This window comes from Otolemur garnettii, unplaced genomic scaffold (assembly GCF_000181295.1).
Source record: "Otolemur garnettii isolate 467f Iridium unplaced genomic scaffold, OtoGar3 scaffold00009, whole genome shotgun sequence".
Classification (NCBI taxonomy): domain Eukaryota; kingdom Metazoa; phylum Chordata; class Mammalia; order Primates; family Galagidae; genus Otolemur; species Otolemur garnettii.
Genome location: NW_003852404.1, coordinates 2,603,175 through 2,624,688, shown reverse-complemented (window position 1 = coordinate 2,624,688; position 21,514 = coordinate 2,603,175). Strand labels below are relative to the sequence as shown.

At 50.1% G+C, this 21,514-nt stretch overlaps 1 protein-coding gene across 4 annotated transcripts in view; it reads left to right on the top strand.

The window, feature by feature from the left end:
* Positions 1 to 21,091, top strand: part of EPHB2 (EPH receptor B2) — a 124,718-nt gene extending 103,627 nt beyond the window's left edge. The window contains exons 6-16 of one of the 4 annotated variants that reach the window (XM_023509706.1): positions 1,300 to 1,462; positions 3,705 to 3,813; positions 4,582 to 4,646; positions 13,448 to 13,570; positions 14,114 to 14,361; positions 15,533 to 15,748; positions 16,532 to 16,681; positions 17,814 to 18,007; positions 19,469 to 19,624; positions 19,976 to 20,078; positions 20,172 to 21,089. In XM_023509706.1, coding sequence (XP_023365474.1) covers positions 1,300 to 1,462; positions 3,705 to 3,813; positions 4,582 to 4,646; positions 13,448 to 13,570; positions 14,114 to 14,361; positions 15,533 to 15,748; positions 16,532 to 16,681; positions 17,814 to 18,007; positions 19,469 to 19,624; positions 19,976 to 20,078; positions 20,172 to 20,300 — 1,656 coding nt within the window. In that variant the 3' untranslated portion in view covers positions 20,301 to 21,089. Of the gene's footprint in view, positions 1 to 1,299; positions 1,463 to 3,704; positions 3,814 to 4,578; positions 4,647 to 13,447; positions 13,571 to 14,113; positions 14,362 to 15,532; positions 15,749 to 16,531; positions 16,682 to 17,813; positions 18,008 to 19,468; positions 19,625 to 19,975 lie in introns of all 4 variants that reach the window. The other 3 variants (XM_012801494.2, XM_012801492.2, XM_012801493.2) reach the window with 3 other exon arrangements.
* Positions 21,092 to 21,514: the final 423 nt, after the last annotated feature.

Here is a 21,514-nt window from a genome sequence, read left to right as displayed (position 1 = left end):
TTTGCCCAAGTTCACAGAGGTAGTAAGTAGAAGAGCCAGGATTTGAACCCAGGAAGTCTGGCTCTAGTTTGTGATCTTAACCTCCACTCTGTAACACCTGTAGTAATGTTGCTCACACTGAGTTTTCATTGTTTCAGAAGGGTTTCCAAGGGCTCTGTGTGTCCCGTGATATGTACATAATCAGCATATATGATTATGTGTGTGTGTTTCTGGAGAAGCATTCACAGGTTTTCATCAGCTACTCAGAGTTTCATGATCTTCAGTGGTTTGGATTCCCCATGCTGTTTGCTTTTGTGCACTGAGCTGTCCAAGGCCAGGGCCTGTTCCTTGTGAGTGGCTGGTGCCCAGCTCAGGCCCAGTACAGAAAGGTTTTGATAAAGGTTTGCCTGAACTAGCTGCAGCCAGCTCTTTGTCCTGGCCCAGACTCTGCAGGTTACTCCTAGGTAGTACTCAGGAGGCCAGGATTAGTGTTCCTCCTCTCTCAGAAGAGAGGACATTAGCTTCTGGACACCCAAAGGTGTGGATATTTGAAGTGGCTCCATGCAAGAGCCTGGTTTTGAGTCCCAAAGCAACTACCAACTGGTACGTGTGACTTTGAGCATTATTTTCCATTTCTGGGCCTTAGTTCTTGCCTCACCCAAGTGTGCCGTGGATGACTGGGGGGGCCTTCATCCCCATTCATAGGGCATGAAACTCACTTGAGGCATAGCTGCTTTCAGGAACTCACAGTCTAGTCCTCAGGGTCTGCACGCTGTGACCCCTCAGTATGTGTGTCTTAGTCAGCTGTTACCGAGATAACACTGCAAAACAAAAAATCCCCTATATCCAATGGCCTGTTACAAGTGGCTATTTTTCTTGCTCATGGGTTTTTGTCTGTGGGTCAACTGGGGTGGCCCTGTTTCAGCCTAGGAATTGGGTCAGGGTCTCCATGTGTCTCTCATTCTAGGGCCAGCTGTTACCCAGGGCAGACAGCAGAAGCACAAGAGGCCAAGCCAAAGCGGCAAACACACATAAAGTCTCTGCTTACATCATGTCCACTAGAATGTTGCAGCGATCAACACTGCAACAAATCCAACATCCAAGAGGCAGAGAAACAGCCTCTGCCAACATTGGTGGAAAGTGTTGCAAAGTCACATGGCAAAAGGCATGGGTGTGAAATTCTGTGACAGGGAGTGATGTATTAGGAGCCATAGATGTTTATCCAATGACGAGATGTGCCCCAAGGTGGCAGGAGTGGGCAGTGGGCTCTGGGCCCACTGGACAACAGCCTCACTAACCATCTTCTCTGTTCCTCGGCAGGAGCTCAGTGAGTACAACGCCACAGCCATAAAAAGCCCCACCAACACGGTCACTGTGCAGGGCCTCAAAGCCGGCGCCATCTATGTCTTCCAGGTGCGGGCACGCACCGTGGCAGGCTACGGGCGCTACAGTGGCAAGATGTACTTCCAGACCATGACAGAAGGTGAGCAGAGTCCAACAGGCAAGAGGAGGGCACTGACCCTATACCCAGAGCAAACTTGAGGGCCACCATCTTATGAAGCACCTTTGTGCAGAGTAGAAAAGTCACCACCTCCTCTAAAAGTCAGACCTCTCTCCTTCCTGGCTACAGACCTCTGCGCACTGTACAAACTGCACAGCCATATAGAGAGACCTTGTTTCTATGGCCCAGAAAAGATGTGGATTCCTCTGTTACCATCATGTCTACCAGGCCACTTCTTATCCCAGGATTCTGGGGAGCTCAGCTCTAACTTACACAGCTACTCTGAGCAAGTCACTCTCATTCCCTGGTCCAAATTTTTCTCATCTATAAAAAGAAAGCATCCTTTTCAATCTCAGAGAGTAAACATATTTTGTTCATACATGACTCACTCCAAAGGCTTGCTGTTGGATTGAGAAGAATTCTGAAGTCACATCTGAGTTCAGTAGGAAGAAGTGCTGGGATGGATTAGTAATGTCTGTCCTAGGCAAGGGAATGGTAGGTTACAGCCCATGTGCTGTATGTTTCCCTCTCTGGGACTACATGGTCTCTAAGCACCATTCCTGCTCTATGAGGAGAAATATAGATTAAAGAATATAAGCTCTGAAGCCAAACATATAGAATTCCATTGCTGATTCAGGCCTAACTATATGGCCTTAAATAAGTAACCTTATCTCTGTGACCCTCAATTTCCTTATCCATAAATGGGGAATACAAGAACAATCTCATTATCATCATCATTATTAAACTAGAATAAGATAAGGGACCTAGCACGGAGTTAGCACTAGGTCCTACATATAGTTAGCACTTGCCAATAGTAGTTATGCCATAGCTGTCCTTGCTGCGAGTCTGGGAGCCCTTTCTCCAGCCAGCCAAGCTCCAAGGTTACCTATGACCAGATTCCAGCATTTTCTCTTAGGTTAGCATCTGCTTCAGCCACTGGGCATGACTGAATATTTACCTGACTGAATATTTCTGAGGCTCCTAAATTCTTGTCTTCTCCCAGAAATCCTCCCTGTGGCTCTATCATGTCTTCCAGTACTCACCTCCTTTGTAAAAATCTCTCTTCTTCGTGGCCAACTTTTATCACCGGTCTAACCCCTTTTCCATCTTGGAGAACTGTCACTGGGAACTGAGAGACTTTTCCAAGATCCTTTATTAATTCAACACATGTGTGCTGGAGCCCTGCCATTTGCCACACCATGTGCAGGTGCTACGAACCTAGAGTTGACCTCGTCTCTGACCTTGATAAGCTCCTGTTAGGGTCAGGGAACAGATAAAAAGTAAAAGTAATGAAATTTAAAACAACAACGGTGTTGATGGCATTGAGAAATGGACTGAGTGGTTTCTAAAAGCCAGGCCAATGCCAAATGCATCTTTTGCATAATCTCATTGAAATCCCTACCTTTCTGTGTTGACCAGTTTGATGGAAGTATTTCAGATTGCATGTGAAAACCCCACACTGTACCCTAGAAGTGCATTAATGTACATAGTTACCAATCAATAAAAAAAAAAAAAAAAAGAAATCCCTACCTTTGGGTCAAGGAGAGCTGGGTCAAATGCTGGCTTTGGAGCCATTTCCTTAACCGTGGGAAACCATGACCTCACTGAGCTCAGTGTCCTCATCTGTTAAATGACATGTTCATAGAATGCACATCACAGGACCCTTCTGAGATACAGACAAGATCTGTATCATACTTAGCACAGTGATTGACATAAAAAACACTCAATAGCAACAAGAGTTCATGTTTATTGAGTGCTTGCTAGGTACCAGGAGTTGTTCTAAAGTGCTTTACACAGCAATCTTATGAGCTGGGAACTAGTATTCTACCCATTTTACAGATAAGGAAATTGAGGCACAAAGAGGTAAGGGTTCACGCAGACAATAAACAACACCATCGGCTCCAGAGTCCAATGGTGTCGCTTTTACCTGCCTCTGTGTGTGTGTCAGCTTTACCATTGTTGATTTTCACATCAACACTGAGATCTAGATATTATCGTGCCCATTTTATAGATCAGAAATTGAGGTTTGGATCAGCTCATGGACTTCTCCAGGGTTACTTATGAGTGACAGCCTGATCGCCTCATGGGCATGTGACAAGTGCTCTGTCAGGGGCAGGAGTAGAGCCTGGTCATCCCAGGAGACCATACAGAATGGGGGGTCGTGGGGGCAGGTTCAGGTCCCCCAGAGCCAGGCTGAAATCACCCCATTGTGCTTTCTCCCCAGCCGAGTACCAGACAAGCATCCAGGAGAAGCTGCCACTGATCATCGGCTCCTCGGCCGCTGGCCTGGTCTTCCTCATTGCTGTGGTTGTCATCGCCATTGTGTGTAACAGGTGGGTGGGAGTCCCCAGGCCTGATGCAGGCCTGCCTCTCTAAGATGGGTTCTCTCCATCCCTTCAGCCCTTCTTGAATGGCTGATGAATGAAAGAGGCATTCCCACAGATGCCAGAGACAGGGAGAGACTCAGGCAGGCCCAGAAACCCTCTAGTAGCCCCCCCACTGCCTGAACAGGCCATCCCTTGGGTTTGGGCAGTGCCCTTAACAAGCCCACTATTCCAGGAGGTGGCTCATGGAGGCATGAACACTTCACCATGAAGTCAGGGCATGTCTCAGAAGAGCGGGCAAGGAAGACTGCAGGATGCTAGGAGCTTGGGGGATGGCAAAGGGGAGCACAGAACACCCTGCTTTCTGTACGAGTTTGGGTGCGGAACAGCAGGGAGGACGTACAAGGAGGAGGTGGGGAAATGCCTCCCAGGTGGCCAGTCCCCGGCCTTCTGCTGGGCACAGTGCCACTCTTTAATGAGTTCCCCACTCCAGGACAGACCAGACCATAAGGTCAGATGGACAGAAACCCCTGGGGTTTTGGGGGGCTGGATGACTTTGCCCAATGAAAGGGACCTGGCTGGAGAGGGGAAAGAGGGGCCTGGAATTGAGGTGAGAGAGGTGGGAAGGGATTAGAAGAGACAGAAGGGGCAGGCAGGGAGCCCTCTGGAAGAGGTATGGCTTCCAGGGCCTGTCCACTCTCTCCCTATCACCTACTGTGGCTCCCAGCTCCCTGGGTGCCTCCAGGTGGCTCCAGCCCTTTGCTCTTGTTCCAGAAGACGGGGGTTTGAGCGTGCTGACTCGGAGTACACAGACAAGCTGCAGCACTACACCAGCGGCCACAGTATGTACACACCCCAGCGGGGCTGGCACCCTCGGGTCCTTCACTATCGGTTCCCCCAAGGACCTCTAGAACCTTCTCTCACCTCTTCCTACCATGCTACAGCCAGACTGAATGCGAGCTGTTGCCAGGCGTGCCAGGCCCACTCACCTCTTAGCCTTGGCACAAGCCATTGCCTCTGCCCCGAGTCCCCGTCCATCCTCTGACTTACCCCTCAGACCTCCTCGTCATGCACAAAGCCCTCTGAGAGGCGTCCCCAACCCCACCCACCTGTGCTTGCTCAGCCCCTCTTACCAGGGTGCACGGTGACAGCCTTTCCCTGTCTCCCCACCATCATAGTGGGGCCCCTGGAAACCTGGAATGGGGTCTGTCATTCACCATTGCCTCCCCAGTCCCAGCGTGGTGCCAAGCATGTAGCAGGCACTGGGTACACATTTGCAGAATAAATAAATAAACCGAATTGAACGTATGAATGAGATGTGCGCAACCCAGGCTCTGGCCCAGGAAGTGCAAGAGAAAGGGCAGGAGCCCCCTCCTCCTCCTCCTCCTCTCACTCTGTGCTCCACCCCGCCCCTGTTCCTCTCTAGTGACTCCTCTGTTGGCCGCCTGCCTCCACCCAGTGCCCCATTTTCCCAACTGTCCCGTCTTGTGTCTGGCTGAGACTGGGGATATACATTCCACACGCACCCCCAAGCAGGTACCCACTCCTGAAGATTCAAAGAGAAAAAGAGATCAGAGATTCCTCTCTCCTTTTGACTTTGCCAGAACCAGCACTCAGGGAGTAGGGGTTCCAGGGCCGGGGGTACCTAGTCCTTACTTCAGCTCACTCAGCAAAAAGAAATTCTCAATGGGTCCAGTATAGATTCTCAAACTGTGATCAGTGGGGCACCCTAGGGTTCCTCAGGTGGCTGCCTCCTGGTAAAGAGGGCCATCTGCATGTCTCTACAGTTGTCACACGTCTGTTGTGGGCCTACTACGTGTGCTGGGCCCTCTTCTAGGTGCTGGGGATGCCTGAGCAAACAAACCAAACGCCCCAGCCTTTGAAGAACCTATATCTAGTGGGAGGGGCAAGGAATTTTTTAAAAGTGTCATAAGTGTGTGACACATATGGCATCTGAGAAGATGAAAGGAAAGGCACCTGTGGAGCAGGTGGTGGGTTGAGAGATAGGGGTCAAGGCTGTGGTTTTTGGTTTTTTTAGGGGGGGGTTGTTTTTATTTTTTTCAAAGCAGAGAAGAGTGCCATGGTGTCAGCCTAGCTCACAGCAACCTCAAACTCTTGGGTTTAAGCAATCCTCCTGCTTCAGCCTCCCAAGTAGCTGGGCCTACAGGCACCCACCACAACACCCAGCTAGTTTTTCTTTTAGTAGAGATGGGGTTGCGCTCTTTCTCAGGCTGGATTTGAACTCCTGAGCTCAAGTGGTCCTCCCACCTCTGCCATCCAGAGTGCTAGGATCACAAGTGTAAGCTACTGCGCCTAGCCATGGGTTGTGTTATTAAACAGGGCAGGTAGGGTTGGCCTCAATGAGAGGGCCTTTTTTTCTTTAGAGGATTTTATTTATTTATGTATTTATGTTATTATTTATTTATTTTTTGTATTTGAGACAGAGTTTCACTATGTCGCCCTAGGTAGAGTGCGGTGGCATCACAGCTCACAGCAACCTCAAACTCTTGGGCTTAAGTGATTCTCTTGCTTCAGCCTCCCACGTAGCTGGACTACAGGCACCCACCATACTCCTGGCTATTTTCTGTTGCAGTTGTCATTGTTGCTTAGCTGGCCAGGGCTGGGTTCAAACCCGGCAGACGGAAGGATCAGTGCAAAGGCCCTGAGGCTAAAGCATGGCTGGCAGGTTTTGAACAACAGAGAGGCCAGTGTGACTGGAACAGAGTGAACAGGAGGTGGGGGAGGTAGGAGGGAGGCCACCATGCAGATTCCTGCCAGCCTTGGCTTTTACTGGAGTGAAATGGGAAGCTGCTAGAAGGTTGTGAGCAGAGGACCAAAAGGGCAAATGCAGGAAGACCAGTGAGGTGGCTGTTGGAATCATCCAGGGAAGATACCATGGTGGCCAGACCGGGTGGTAGCAGTGGGGGGTGGTGAGAAGTGGTTGGATTCTGATGTATTTTGAGAGTAAAGCCACTGGATTTGCTGCAGGATCGGACGAGGGACCTAGGAGAAAGAGCAGAGTCAAGCAGTTCTAGATATTAAGCCTCTGGGTACAACCTGCTCTGAAGTAACAAGTTCCCAGGTTTAAAAATAGTGCTGGCCATACATGCAAAAATAATTAAACCATTAAAATTTCTAGAAGATAATTCAGGTAACGATTTAATGGACGTGGAAATGGAAAAGGACTTTCTAAGCATCAAAGCAATGAAAAGCTCATGAGAGCGAGGTGGACACTTAACTACCTTGAAATAAAAATCACCTGGATGTTAAAAATAAAGCTCATAAATTATGTCACTTCCTCCTGTTCCCCAAGTAATAAAATCACGATTGTGGATAGGGCTGGATACACTGAGCACATTCTATGTGCCAAGAATTGTTTTTAATGCTTTTCAGATACGTATTCACTTAATCCTTGTAATTTCCTACTTTTGAGTGTGAGGAAACTGAGGCACGGAGGTTGCACAGCTGCTCAGGAAGGAGCTGGGGTGTGAACCCCAGCTGTCTGGCTCCAGGGCGCACACTCTTAGCCACCCTATGCTGTCTACATGCGACTGAGCTAGAATAAGATCCAGGCTTCATCACCGGGGCCATCTGGGAGCACTGTTATTTGGAGTGTGAGTCAGTAATAAGAAAAACAGTGAGATTTATTTGAAAAATAAACCCCAGGATCTGTTCATCGATAACACATCTTCAAGCCTAAGTTCCTGCTCCCCACGTGCTGAACTGCAGCATTAGATCTGAGCAGGAGTTTCTTCTTTTCAAAGCACTGTCAGCAACGCCTGCCACCCAGCACCCCTGGGTGGCGTGGCCAGGACAGAGGAGGAGGCTGGAGCCCAGAGATGTGTGTGACTGGCTTGTCTCCCTCACAGTCACATGACTTCTGTCGTTCAGCAGGTGCTGAGTGACAACCAAGCTCTGTGGTGCCCAGATGTGGAGCCAAAGGGACTGACCTGGTTTCTCACCCCTGCTTTGCCACTGGTCCCTGGGTGACCTCAGAGAAGTCATCAAACCCCTTTGCCTTGGCATCTTTCCATGGGAGGTAGCAAGCATGATACTCATCTCACAAGGCTGTGAGGATTAAGTGAATTAATGGCTATTAAAGTGCTGTGCAATAATAATATCTAATAATGGCCAACTTTTCTTTGCAACAGGTAACAATTTTCAGTGCTTTCTATTCGCCACCTGCTGTACTAAACCCTTTAATAAGTTATTCTCATTTAATCTTTGCAGTCCCCTTATGAGGTACGGACTGTGTATTATACCCAGTTGGTAGATGAAAAAAGTGAGACACAGAGATTAAGTCACTTGCAAGGGGACATGGCTGGATCAACACAATAGATGCTCCTGGGTTCAAACCCATAAAGCAGTTTATTCGTGACCATTATTAGCAGAACAACCAGAATTCAAACTCAGGACTCTGCACACCTGGTTCCTCTGTCATCATGCATTTCCCCTTTGGGTTCAGGATGACCCAGTTCAGAGTCACTGGCTCTGACAGCCTTAGATCATCCAACCACAGCCAGTATTTTCTGTAGACTCTGCCTGCATCGGTTTAGCAAATGCCTCCTGGGAGCCAGGCCTTGTCTGTCACTCTGGCCATGAGGAGCTCACCTTCTCTTCCAGGAGACAGACTGGGGCAGCACCCAAAAGAAACCGCAGCCTGGTGATTAGAAGTGGAGGCTCTGCGGCCGGCCTGGGTTCAAACCCCATTCCTGCCAATTACCTATGTTAGCTGGGTTCATGTCCCCATGGGTGGTCATTTAACATCTCCTATGCCACAGTTTCCTCATCTGAAAAATGAGATAACATTGGATTGTACCAAATAATATTGCAATTTTTGTAGGTCAGAAAGAACTATTGGGAATTTCATGATATTCAGCCTAATAGTGTTATTAGGAGGACTAATTAGATCAAAAACTGTAAAGTAGCTAGAACAGGCCCTAGCACCTGGTGAATCTACACTGAACATATATTCAGTAAGTGTTTATTAAGCATCTACTGTATACTATCTTCACATACCTACTCCAGAGCCAACATTCTAGAGCAAGGGCTCATAACTTGTGGTTTATGGACCTAGAGCTTCCAAGGGCCTGTGAACACCCCAAAATTTTATGCGAAATAGAGGCATGTGTATGTCACATAACACAATGGGGATGCTTTTTCAAGGACCAGGTATGTAGTTTTCATCAAATTCTCAAAGCCATTCATGACCCCAAACAGGCAGAAAGAAAGAAGGCACATAACTAAGTAACACTGTTATTCACTCAATAAGCATTTATTGAATACCCAGGGTATGCCACTCCCTGGGGTTCAGCATGAACAAGACAGATCTGGTCTCTGTCCTTCTCTGGGAGAGGATAAAGTAAGCCCTCATAGTCAGTAGAGTGTTCCAGAAAGGAGCAGCAGGGGCTGCAAGCATGCATACCTGGGAGCCCTAGTGCAAGGTAGAAAAGCCACACCAACATTGGGGCTATAAGAGTTTGGGGGTGACAACTAACTGGTTAGCAGCAGAGGGGACCAAGGAGCTCCTGCTGTGCTCCCCCCTTACCTCCCTGATGACCCCTTCCTGCCCTCCCTTCCTGGTTGGTGCACCAGAAGGGGCCTCCTCCAGTTCTGCACCAAGAACCACAGGCTGTGCATTGAGTCTATAAAAGAAAACAAACAGCCAATCCTCCAGCTCTGAGAAAGCTGATTTGGGGAAGGAGGCAGTCAGGGCTACTCCAGGAGACAGGAACCAGATCCTGGTTGTATTTAACCAGGAGGCAGTGAGCATGGTGATTAAGAGTTACAGGCATTGGACTCAAGTCTGACAGACTCGAGTTCAAATCCTGGCTGTGCCATTTGCTAGCTGTGTGGCCTTGGCCACATGACTCAGCCTCTCTGAGCCACAGTTTCCTTATATGAGAAATAGGGAATAATTATCCTTTTTTTCAAGAGTTGTTGGGCAGAGGAGATGAGATAAAGCCTGGCATGGTGTCAGGCACAGACAAAGGGCTCAGTAAGTGACAACTGCTGCTGTTATTATAATTCTGTCTCTGTCATCTGGGTCTTGCTCAGCTCTACAGACATTCAGGGTCTGTCACCTGCAGAGCTGTACACAGTGTGCCAGGGAGGGGAAAAGTGAGAAAAGATCCATATCTACCTCTTCCTCCAGAACTCAGTCTTGGATGGTGGTTTGTAACTCTTTTTGGGAGTCTGGTTTGTAACTCTTTTGGGGAGGCTCAGACCCCTGGGAGATTCTGCTGAAAGTTTTCGAGCCTGTGGCCTGAAAAACGCAAATGTTTCTATGTGCATATATGCATAAAATTACAAAATAGAAAAATCCTGGCTCGGCGCCTGTGGCTCAAGCTGCTAAGGCGCCAGCCACATACACCTAAGGTGGCGGGTTCGAATCCCCAGCCCGGGCCTGCCAAACAACAATGATGGCTGCAACCAAAAAATGGCCAGGCGTTGTGGCGGGCGCCTGTGGTCCCAGCTACTTGGGAGGCTGAGGCAGGAGACTCGCTTGAGCCCAGGAGTTGGAGGTTGCTGTGAGCGTGATGCCATGGCACTCTACCCCAGGGGATGGCTTGAGGCTCCGTCTCAAAAAAAAAAAAAAGAAAAGAAAAAAGAAAAATCCTAAAAGAAAAGAAAAAGAAAATAGAAAAATCCAGATATCTGCTTGGCACCCATAGCACAGTGTTTACGGCGACAGCCATACACACCAAGGCTGGTGGGTTGGAACCGGCCTGGGCCAACTAAACAACAATGACAACTGCAACAACAAAATAAATAAATAAAATAAAATAAAATAAGTGGGCGTTGTGGCCGGCACCTGTAGTCTCAGCTACTTGGAAGGCTGAGGCAAGAGAATTGCTTAAGCCAGCAGTTCTCAACCTGTGGGTCACAACCCCTTTTTAACAATGAAAATACATTGCAGCATTAGGAAGGTTGAGAACCACTGGCTTAAGCCCTCTAAGAGTTTGATGTTGCCGTGAGCTGTAACACCACAGCACTCTATGAAGGACAACATAGTGAGACTCTGTCTCAAAAAAAAAAGAAAAGAAAAATCCAGATGTCTATACACAGGGACAGATTTTTAAGAACTTTTTTTTTTTGAGACAAAATCTCACTATATCGCCCTCAGTAGGGTGCCATGGTGTCACAGCTCACAGCAACCTCCAACTCCTCGGCTTAAGTGATTCTCTTGCCTTAGCCTTCCAAGTAGCTGGGACTACAGGCACCTGCCACAATGCCTGGCTATTTTTTGGTTGTACTTGTCATTGTTGTTTAGCAGGCCTGGGCCAGGCTTGAACCCACCAGCTTCACTGTATGTGGCCAACACCCTAGCCACTGAACTATGGGCACCAAGCCAAGAACTTTTTTGTTTTTTTTGCAGTTTTTGGCCGGGTTTGAACCGCCACCTCTGGTATATGGGGCCGGGACCCTACTCCTTTGAGCCAAAGGACTTTTATTTTTGACAATATTTATTTCCATCATTTTTAGATTTAGAAGGAGCATGAATTACTTTTTGAGTCCAAAAGAAGAACAATAATATTAAATGCATTCCATTTCGGAGGTTATCAGACTTCCTAAGGCCCATTCTGAGAATGCTAGCAGACCCAAATTAAGTACCCCTGACCCAAAGGACTATAAGTAGCTCGCAGACCCAAATTAAGAACCCCTGACCCAAAGGACTATACAAACACCCACACAAATAATCTCAAATAAAGCTGATATGTTAGAGCAGTGGTTCTCAACCTTCCTAATGCTGCAACCCTTTAATACGGTTCCTGTGGGTTGCAACCACAGGTTGAGAACCACTGTGTTAGAGCAACAGTTGGCAAATTTTCCTGTAGGGAGCCAGATCATAAATATTTTAGGCTTTGTGAGTCTTTATTATAAATTCTCAATTCTGCTGTTGTAGCATGAAAACAGCCAGAGGCAAAGGAATGAGGTTGCATTCTAATAAAACTTTATTTATAAAACAGTCAGTAAGCCAACTTGGCAACTCCTAGATTCCTGGAATGTCTGAAATAGAAACTGAGAGTGGTCAACTCACATGTCCAAGGTCACACAGCCAAGCAGGGGTGCTGACCCCACTCACCAACAAGCCAAGCCTTATGGTGATGCAGAGATTTCAGCTCCCAACCTCTAGCGGGGCTGCCTCCAAATTCATGGCTCCTGGAATAGTGGAAGAATGTGAGCAGGGGCCTGGAGAAGCCAGGGGGAGGCCTAGGCTGGGAGAAGGCCAGAAGTTGTGGGCAGTGGAAGACACTTCCATCTGGAAGGGGAAATATGTCTGGGGAAATATGTTTCCCTTTCTATCATTTTGTTCCCAAATATGTTCCCTTTCTTCGAAGCATTTTGCTGACTCAGTGCTAGGTCAGAATTGAGTTTTTGACATCTTGGTTGCCTTCTTCTATTTTTGCATCAAAAGATAAAAATCTATGTCAGATTAAGAATCAAATTAATACGTCCCATATCTAGGCTCATGATGATCACTAGGGAATCAGTAATCCCGAAAAGGTTAAGACTTGGCAAATGGGCTCTCAGCCCTTGGTGAGTGAGGCAGCCCCTCCCAGACCCCCCCAGGCTCCAGGTCCTGCCTGGGAGGGCTGAGCAGCTAGGAAGGGCTCCTCTGGGAGAGGAGGTGAGAATTAGACTCAGACAGACAGGAGGAGATCTCCTTAGCAGGACCCCAAGAACAATGTAGTCTGTTGCCTGCTCTTTCCTCTCTCGGTTGTAGCAGACCATATAACTTAAAGGACATGAGAAGAGAGAGTTAAGCCTTGAACACTCTGTAACTATAAGAAACACCTGTAACAGCTCTATAATGTAACACCTTGGTGAAAAGGGCATCGAGAAGGGATTCAGCTCTCCTTAACAGGAGAGCACGCTAGACGAGACGGGAACATCAGTGCTTGGCAGTCTCCACACCTGTGGTGCAAATAGCCATGGACTAGGGACTTTGTCTATAAGTAGCTGCAGGAGAGGTTAGTCAGGGGTCACTCTCTCTTTCATGGACTTGCTCACTCTGACTCTTTTGCTCCTTCTGTTCTAAGAAGACTGCTAGGATTCGCTCTCCTACTAAGATTGTTTCTCTCCCTCTCTCTCCTGCTAAGACGAATTGCACCCCCGGCACCTAAGGGGAGTTGACCCCAAGCAAGGTAGCACAGTGGTCTACATCCAGATGATTAGATAGGCCAAGGCCAGAGACCTGGCCAGTCCCGGGCCCTGACACTTGGTATTTGAATTCAAGTTCTCTCTGTTCTCGCTTCTGACTTCCTCTTCCATTATTTTACACACCTTGATTCTCTATCACAGGGGCAGAAAATCTGTCCCCCCTTTTATCCTTCTGGGCCCACACCTATAACAGATGTTGCTTATTAGTCCTGACCATAGAAAGCCATTGCCAATCTTGATGTCAGAGCTGGAATAAGAGCTGGAACCCTTTGCTACCCTTGCTGGACCTTCTGTCCCCCTCTCCCTCCTACTCAGCTCAGTGAGGCCCACAGAGGTCGAGTGACCTGCAGGGGGTTGCCCACTTCCTTGTGGGGGCCATTTGGGAGTGGATGCCTCCCCAGGGGAGGGACTGGCTTCTGCTTTTCCATTTGTGTGCATCCTGAGTCAGTCCATGACCGAGCCTGGTCTTGTCCCCCAGTGACCCCAGGCATGAAAATCTACATCGACCCTTTCACCTACGAGGACCCCAACGAGGCAGTGAGGGAGTTTGCCAAGGAAATTGACATCTCCTGTGTCAAGATTGAGCAGGTGATCGGAGCAGGTAGGTGACTGGTACCTTCACAGGCTCCATGGCCTCAGCCACAGGTGGAGCCATGGGGCAGAGGGTGGAAGATCCTCAAAGGATCTTCAAAGCCTGAAGGATCATCATACCCAAGAAGAAGGACCCCCAAAGGTTACTCACCAACAGAAAGGGAAACTGAGGCACCGGCTGGGAAGGGGTTTGCACAGCAAGTCAGAGATTGAGCTGGGTCTGGAACCCGATTCTCTGAACTCAGTCCAGTACTTTCCCTTCTCCCTGCCCTTCATCCCAGGGGCCTGTCCCTATCTCCCCAGGAGGTTCCCCTGCGTCTTCATCCCCATGTCCAGCCAGATATCACAGGGCAACCATGAAGAACTTACTACCTATTCCCGAAGGTGGCTGGGACCTTTCTGGCCCCCACATTCTCAAAGGTGTTCTGTGTCTGCAAGGATGAGTGGACCATTGAGGAGAAAGCACCTGCAGGCCCCAGGAGTGACAGGTTACAGTGAGGTGGCATTTCCATCTGGCAAGTGACACTCTGCTCTCTTGGTGTATCTGTCCCAGGAGAGTTTGGTGAGGTCTGCAGTGGCCACCTGAAGCTGCCAGGCAAGAGAGAGATCTTCGTGGCCATCAAGACACTCAAGTCGGGCTACACTGAGAAGCAGCGCCGGGACTTCCTGAGCGAGGCCTCCATCATGGGCCAGTTTGACCACCCCAATGTCATCCACCTGGAAGGTGTTGTCACCAAGAGCACACCCGTGATGATCATCACAGAGTTCATGGAGAATGGCTCCCTGGACTCCTTTCTACGGGTACGGGAAGCCAAGAGTGCCAAGGGCCCCTGGGTGAGGCAGGAAAAGGGATGATGGACATACTTTCATACTGTCAAAGGGATCTTGGAAAAGCCCGAGGTCAGAAATGGCTTGCAGGCTGTCACTTCCCATTCCCCTACCCATAGCAGGCATTGCTAATCGATCTTTGCATTCTCTTCCACTAAGCCCAGAAGCATTCTCAGAATCCTTCCCTATATGGTTCCCCAGGAAGCCACAACCAATCAGAGTTGGCGCCCAACATGAAATTTGTTTCCATCCACTCTTTAGCCAACCTTCTCATTTTGCATAGCAGCAAACGGGCTCAAAGAGAGGTAGGGTTTGCCCAGGGTCACCTAGAGGATCAAAGTGAGACCTCAGACCTCCCCACCCATCCAGATTTTTCACCAGATTTTGGACTTCCCAAAGCTGTATAGGCTGGGAGGAGGAGTTCAGAACACAAGGCTCTCCCCAGGAAATCACAGTCAAAGAGCACTGGAATGGACATCAGAACCAGTGCATTAGACTAGCTGAAGCACCTACTGTGTGCCACACACCTTCTCTTGTATCTCTAAACACCCACGAGAACTGGGCATTATTTAGCCCCATTAAATACACAGAAAAGGAAACAGGCTCAGAGAGGTTAGGTCACATATCCAAGGTTGCAAAGCCAGGAAGGGCAGAGCCAGAGTCAAACCAGGTGTGTCTTCTTCTTTTTTTTGAGACAGAGCCTCAAGCTGTCACCCTGGGTAGGGTGCCATGGCATCACAGCTCACAGCAACCTCCAACTCCTGGGCTTAAGCGATTCTCTTCCCTCAGCCTTCCAAGTAGCTAGGACTACAGGTGCCTGCCACAACACCTGGCTATTTCTTGGTTGTAGTTGTTGTTTGGCAGGCCCAGGCTGGATTTGAACCTGCCAGCTCTGGTGTATGTGGTTGGGGCTTTAGCCATTTGAGCTACAGGCACCAAGCCCCAGGTGTGTCTTCTTCAAAGCCTGTGTTCTGTCCACCATCCTGAAGGTAGCCTCTCCAAGGTGCCCAGACTGAGTCATTTCCAAAGGGACCCCAAAGCCAGGTTGGCAGGGGCCTGCCCTGGTTCTCCACTGCAAGAATGATCCAGGGCTCAGATGCCTACTCTTCCATTTACTCTTGTGTTTTCTCTGCTGCTTCCCAAGCAAAATGATGGGCAGTTCACAGTCATCCAGCTGGTAGGCATGCTGAGGGGCATTGCGGCTGGCATGAAGTACCTGGCAGACATGAACTACGTACACCGGGACCTGGCTGCCCGCAATATCCTCGTCAACAGCAACCTGGTCTGCAAGGTGTCTGACTTTGGGCTCTCACGCTTCCTGGAAGATGACACCTCAGACCCCACCTACACCAGTGCCCTGGTAAGACAGAAGCAAAGACCACAGGTGTCAACAGCGTTAGAGAGAAGAGCATAAATATCCATCTCTCCCTGCAGTAGATGTCCTTGACCCCTATTCATACCAAGCACTGTGCTGGGCTACAGAGACATAGAGAGACATCCTGACCTCTTGGAACTCACAGGCTGGCAGGAACACAGAAGTACAGGAATGACAGGGGTATGAGCAGGACAGCCGGCACTGGGAGGCAGGAGAAGGCTTGCTAGAGGGGGTGAGAGCTGAGCAGAGAGCAGAAGGGCCAGTAAAAGTTTCTCGATGCCACATTCTCAGGACTGGGTCCTGGGACTCGAACACAAGTTGTAAGGAGGAAGGTGATGAGCAACAGTGCTGGAGAGCTAGGCAGGGCCAGATATTTGAGGTCCTTGGATGCCCAAATTCACTCCTAAAAGGATTGCTGAAGGATTTTAAATGGAAAGAAATAACACATGGTCCCTGGTGGTCAATCTGACTATTCTCCTTGCCGGAGAGATATGAGACACAGTTGTGGGATGAAGGAAAGCTTAAAAAAAAAAAAAAAGCTTTAAGGATGAGAAGGAGGTTTCCAGGTGGCATGGTGAGAAAAGGCATTTTATGCAGAGGAAACAGCATGTGCAAATGCCCAGTGGTCTGAAGCAGTGTAGTGAGTTTGGGGAACCAGAAGGTGCCTTATGAGATTGGCGCAGCACAGGATACAGGGCGTAGAGCATGGAAAGAAGAGGCCAGGCAGGTCAGCCTCCTACCCACAAACCCTCCCTCTCTTCCCCCTAGGGGGGGAAGATCCCCATCCGCTGGACAGCCCCAGAAGCCATCCAGTACCGGAAGTTCACCTCAGCCAGTGACGTGTGGAGCTACGGCATCGTCATGTGGGAGGTGATGTCCTATGGGGAGCGGCCCTACTGGGACATGACCAACCAGGATGTAAGTCTACAAGGGAGTGGACAGAGACTTTCTCTGTCCACTGAGGGAGGGGAAAGAGGGGCTCCTGACCTGTGCCAATCTCCCAGGGCAAGGGAGGTGAGATCGAGAGCCAGGGCAGTATCCCAGCCTGATGTTGGGTGATTCAGATGTCTGCACAGGACCCTGGACTCTCCAGGGGTAGGAGGGGCCATCTACCCACAGATCAGCAAACCTTCAGGATGCATGTACCTTGTGGTCAGCCCTGAATGAGACCATGTCCACTGGTGTGTTTACCACCTAATTGAGGGTGGCAAACAACTATTCAAGTAAACAGATAAGTTATCAGGACCTTTTATGATCAGGTACCAAATTGGAGAAGGCAGAGGTCTCGTTATAGGCATTGAGAGGCAAGATCTGCCAAGATATTCCCAGGGGCTCTGATGGTAACAGGACTTGGAGACCTGAGGGCTTTCGGTTGGAAAGACCACGCTGTGCAAAGAAAGGCACAGAGATGGGATAATAAAGGGTCATGTTGGGGAGTGTTTCAAAGTCAACCCAAGCAGTTTCCAGTAGCAAAAATGCTAACAGGAAAGAGTTGAAGCAAGCTTCTTGAACAGGGAGGCTGACTCACAGTCAAGGCATGGAAAATGGACTGAGTGTGGCCATGGTGGCAGGACAAATTTGAGAGGAATGTTCAAGCGCCTTTCCCTGACAGAGGAGCAGGTGGGGCCTGACAAGGGAGGTACCTCTTACCTGGAGCTGTAAATGGCATTGAAATCAAGAACATGGCCACCTGGGATCAAGCAAGGGGCCAGAGAGGAGAGTCCTCAGGGCCATCAAAGCCAGGAAGGGCTCACAGATGGGAAAGAAGAAGGATGGAGCCAGACACAGGAGGGTCAGCCTGGAGCACTAGATGTCCCAAGATTAGCAGAAAATGGGACAGGAACCCAGCTGCCAGGTCAGACTGAGGCTATAGATAGTGAGCACCCAGGTCTGGCCCATCCCTGAGGCTACATCCAGGAAGTGCAGGTAGTTGCCATGGCAACCAGATAAGTCAGGCCTGCACAGCACTAGAGAAAAAAATGGACCTGGCAAACAGCAGATGCCCTCAGCCCATCCACCCAACCCTACTCTGCCCCTACATCGTCCCCAGGTAATCAACGCCATTGAGCAGGACTATCGGCTGCCGCCACCCATGGACTGCCCAAGCGCCCTGCACCAACTCATGCTGGACTGCTGGCAGAAGGACCGCAACCACCGGCCCAAGTTTGGCCAAATAGTCAACACGCTAGACAAGATGATCCGCAACCCAAACAGCCTCAAAGCCATGGCTCCCCTCTCCTCTGGGTAAGTCCCGCCCTGGCCCCGCCCCTCTCCTTGTATCAGCCCCCCTCCTCTGGGTATGCCCCGCCCCTGGCCCACCCTTCTCCTCTGGTACAGCCCTGCCCAGCCCCTTTCCTCTGGATACTGGGCTCTGCCCAACTGGCCATTCCCTTCTACTGCCATGGCGGTTCCTGCTTCAGACAGATGCTCTTCTCCACTGTAGCTTGGGACGGCGATGGATAGGACTAGTGTTTGTTGGGCGTCTGCCTTGCCTTGGGAGTGCAGGGGAGAGCAGGAAAAACTGTCCAGAGGAGAAGGGCACACCCTGTGCGTAGTAGAGAAAGCACCTTTTACATGCTCAGAGAGGACAGCATTTAAGAAATACCACCAAAGGATCCAGCATCTTAGTTGGTGAATAGTTACTCCACAGCTACTCTCATATTGAAGCCTAAACTGTCTAACTTCCATCCTCATCTCTCACACACACATGTACTCAAATATAGTCCTACACACACAGATGAACACACAGACACATTCACACTTGCTTACACACAGGATCTCACACAGACACACAGTCTCGGGCTCTCACACCCACACACATCCATAGGCACCTGCACATACAGCCCCATTCAGAAGTTAGTGCACATCCTCTCACTGGGTCAGCATCCCTATGCCCAAGAGATAGCCTGAGGCGGATCAGCTCAGGTGCCCAGTGCATCTCTTCTCCCAAGACCCCAGGCCAGCTCCCCCCGGGCTGCAGCCCACCACTGCCTTCCTTGAGTGGCTGTCACAGGTCACATGCTTACCCTCCTGGACCCACAATACCACTGAATGTCTGAGGGCCATGGTCCAGCCAGGTGTCCTCAGGACCTAGGTTGGCTGTGGCCAAAGATTCCTTGAGCCAAAGTCCTTCCTCCACTACATTCTTGGGGCCAAAAGAGCTTTGTGCTTGCCTCTACCTGTCACTCTTCACCGTGACCCTGTGTCAGCCACTCCTGAGTCTCCAGATGAAATCACTGAGGGCTTTTAATCTCACTACTTGCCAGGCAGGAAGTCATTCCCATTAGCACCACCAGCCTGAGCTGGAGTTTGAAGGTACAGTCCCCAGGGTCAGCCTCCTATAGCACAAAGCAGGGCAGAGAATGGCACTGGGGGAGGAAACAACGAATAATTTTAACATTTGGTCCAGCTGAATTCCCTCCTCCAGAAAATGAGAAATAGGGACAAGTGTCTTCTGCTCCTCACTCCTGTAGGCCAGCCTCTCTGCAATCCGCACAGAGGCTTCCCTAGACTTGCCAGGTGGCCCCAGCTTTGCGACCTACACACGCACTCACATGGCCACACAGGCTCAAACTCCCTCCCACATGCACACAGAGGGCACGTGTTTGCACAGCCCACAGGCGTGTCCATGCACAGACTTACCCTCACACTTCCTGCAAGCCTGTGCCCTGACCATCTCTGTCACCCCCCACCCCCCACCTTCAGTATTAACCTGCCGCTGCTGGACCGTACGATCCCCGATTACACCAGCTTTAACACAGTGGATGAGTGGCTGGAGGCCATAAAGATGGGGCAGTACAAGGAGAGCTTCGCCAACGCTGGCTTCACCTCCTTCGATGTCGTGTCTCAGATGATGATGGAGTAAGTGCCCCCCTCCCCTATCTGCCCCTCCAGCCAAGTAGAGTGCTCTGGGAGATAAGAAATAGTGTCCCAGAAAAGATGTGGGGGACCAAGGGGCAAGGTGGCCAACATTGGAGTCACATCCAGACTGATACCCATACTGATATCTGCCACCTGCTGGCTATGTGACCTTGAGCGAATCAACCTCTTTTCTCATCTTAGTGCCCTGACTCAAGGTCAAGTGCTCTTCATCTCACCATAGTCACTCGCTCGAGCTTTGACCACCCACCCACACCCCCATCCCAGAACCCCCCCTACTGTCTTTAGCATGAACCTCCACATTTCCCTAACACACATGCTTCTCTCCCAAAGGGACATTCTCCGGGTCGGGGTCACTTTGGCTGGCCACCAGAAAAAAATCCTGAACAGTATCCAGGTGATGCGGGCACAGATGAACCAGATTCAGTCTGTGGAGGTTTGACACTCACCTGCCGCGGCTGGCTCTTCCTCCAGGCCCCGCCCCCTCCTCCCCACACGCCGGGCCCTCCTGGTGCTCCGTCCACTGCAGGGTCAGCCACCTGCCAGGAGGCCACGGGCAGCAGAAGAACCAAGCAGTGCTCCAGCCACGAGATGTCACCAAGAACACATGCAATTCAAACGACGGAAAAAAAAGGGAATGGGGGGAAAAAGAAAATAGAATCTGGGAGGGGGTGGGAGATACAAGGAATATTTTTTAACAAGGATTCTCAAAAGGAAAGCGATGACCATTCTTAGGGGAAAAAAAGGGCTTGGGAGATTCGTGCGATTTGTCCAATCAGAGACCAAAAGCAGTTTCTCTCCAACTCCCTCTGGAAAGGTGACCTGGCCAGAGCCAAGAAACACTTTCAGGAAAACAAATGTGAAGGGGAGAGACAGGGGTCGCCCTTCTCTCCTGTGCCTGGCTGCTCCTCTAGGCCTCAGTCGACAGCTAAGCGCCAGGCGGATGGGGCAGGCGGGCAGGCAGTCCCAGGAACCCCTCTGGGAAAATCCATTCCTGCTGCCACTGGGCAAACAGAAGCATTTTTCTGTCTTTGGAGAGTATTTTAGAAACTCCAATGAAAGAGACTGTTTCTCCTGTCGGCTCATGGGGATGAAAAGGGGCTTTTGTCCTCCTGGGTCAGGGAGAACATGAGGACACCAGAAAGGCTAGCCTTCCTGAGGATGGCTGCCCCCTGGGTCTGCAGCTTCACGTACATATCACACGCACCGCCCGGCGGCCCCAACCTGCCTGGGCCCCCCTCCTGCCAGCCCCCACCTCGAGGGCTGATGCTGCCTGCAGTGACTGCCGTCAGCTACGACTGCCACTGAGAAGGGTTGATCCTGCGTCTGGGTTTGTTTACAGCGATTCGAGAACTAAGGGGTATTTTGGTCAGGGGTGGTTTTGGTTTGGGGGGTTTGTTTGTTGGGGGTTTTTTTTATGACAATGAAGTGACACTTTGACATTTCCTACCTTTTGAGGACTTTCAAGGACTTGATCCTTCTCCAGGAAGAAGGTGCTTTCTGCTTATTGACTTAGGCAATACACCAAGGGCGAGATTTTATATGCACATTTCTGGATTTTTTATATGGTTTTCACTGACACCCTTCCCTCCTCCCACCTGCCACCAGGCCTCACCAAAGCCAACTGCCACAGGGCCATCTGGGCCCTTCAGAGACTTGAGTGAGATTTGGGTGGGGAGAGAGAGGTGCATCCCACTTCAGGACTGTTTATGAAGGTGATGGATCAAGGAGGAAGTGGGCTCTGGGGCTGCAGGGCTGGAAGTCCTTGCCTGCTCCCCTACTCTCTTGCCCTGATCTATCTAATACTTCCCAGGCAAATAGGCCCCTTTGAGGTTCCGAAGTGCCCTCAGATGGCCAAAGCCCAGTTTTGCC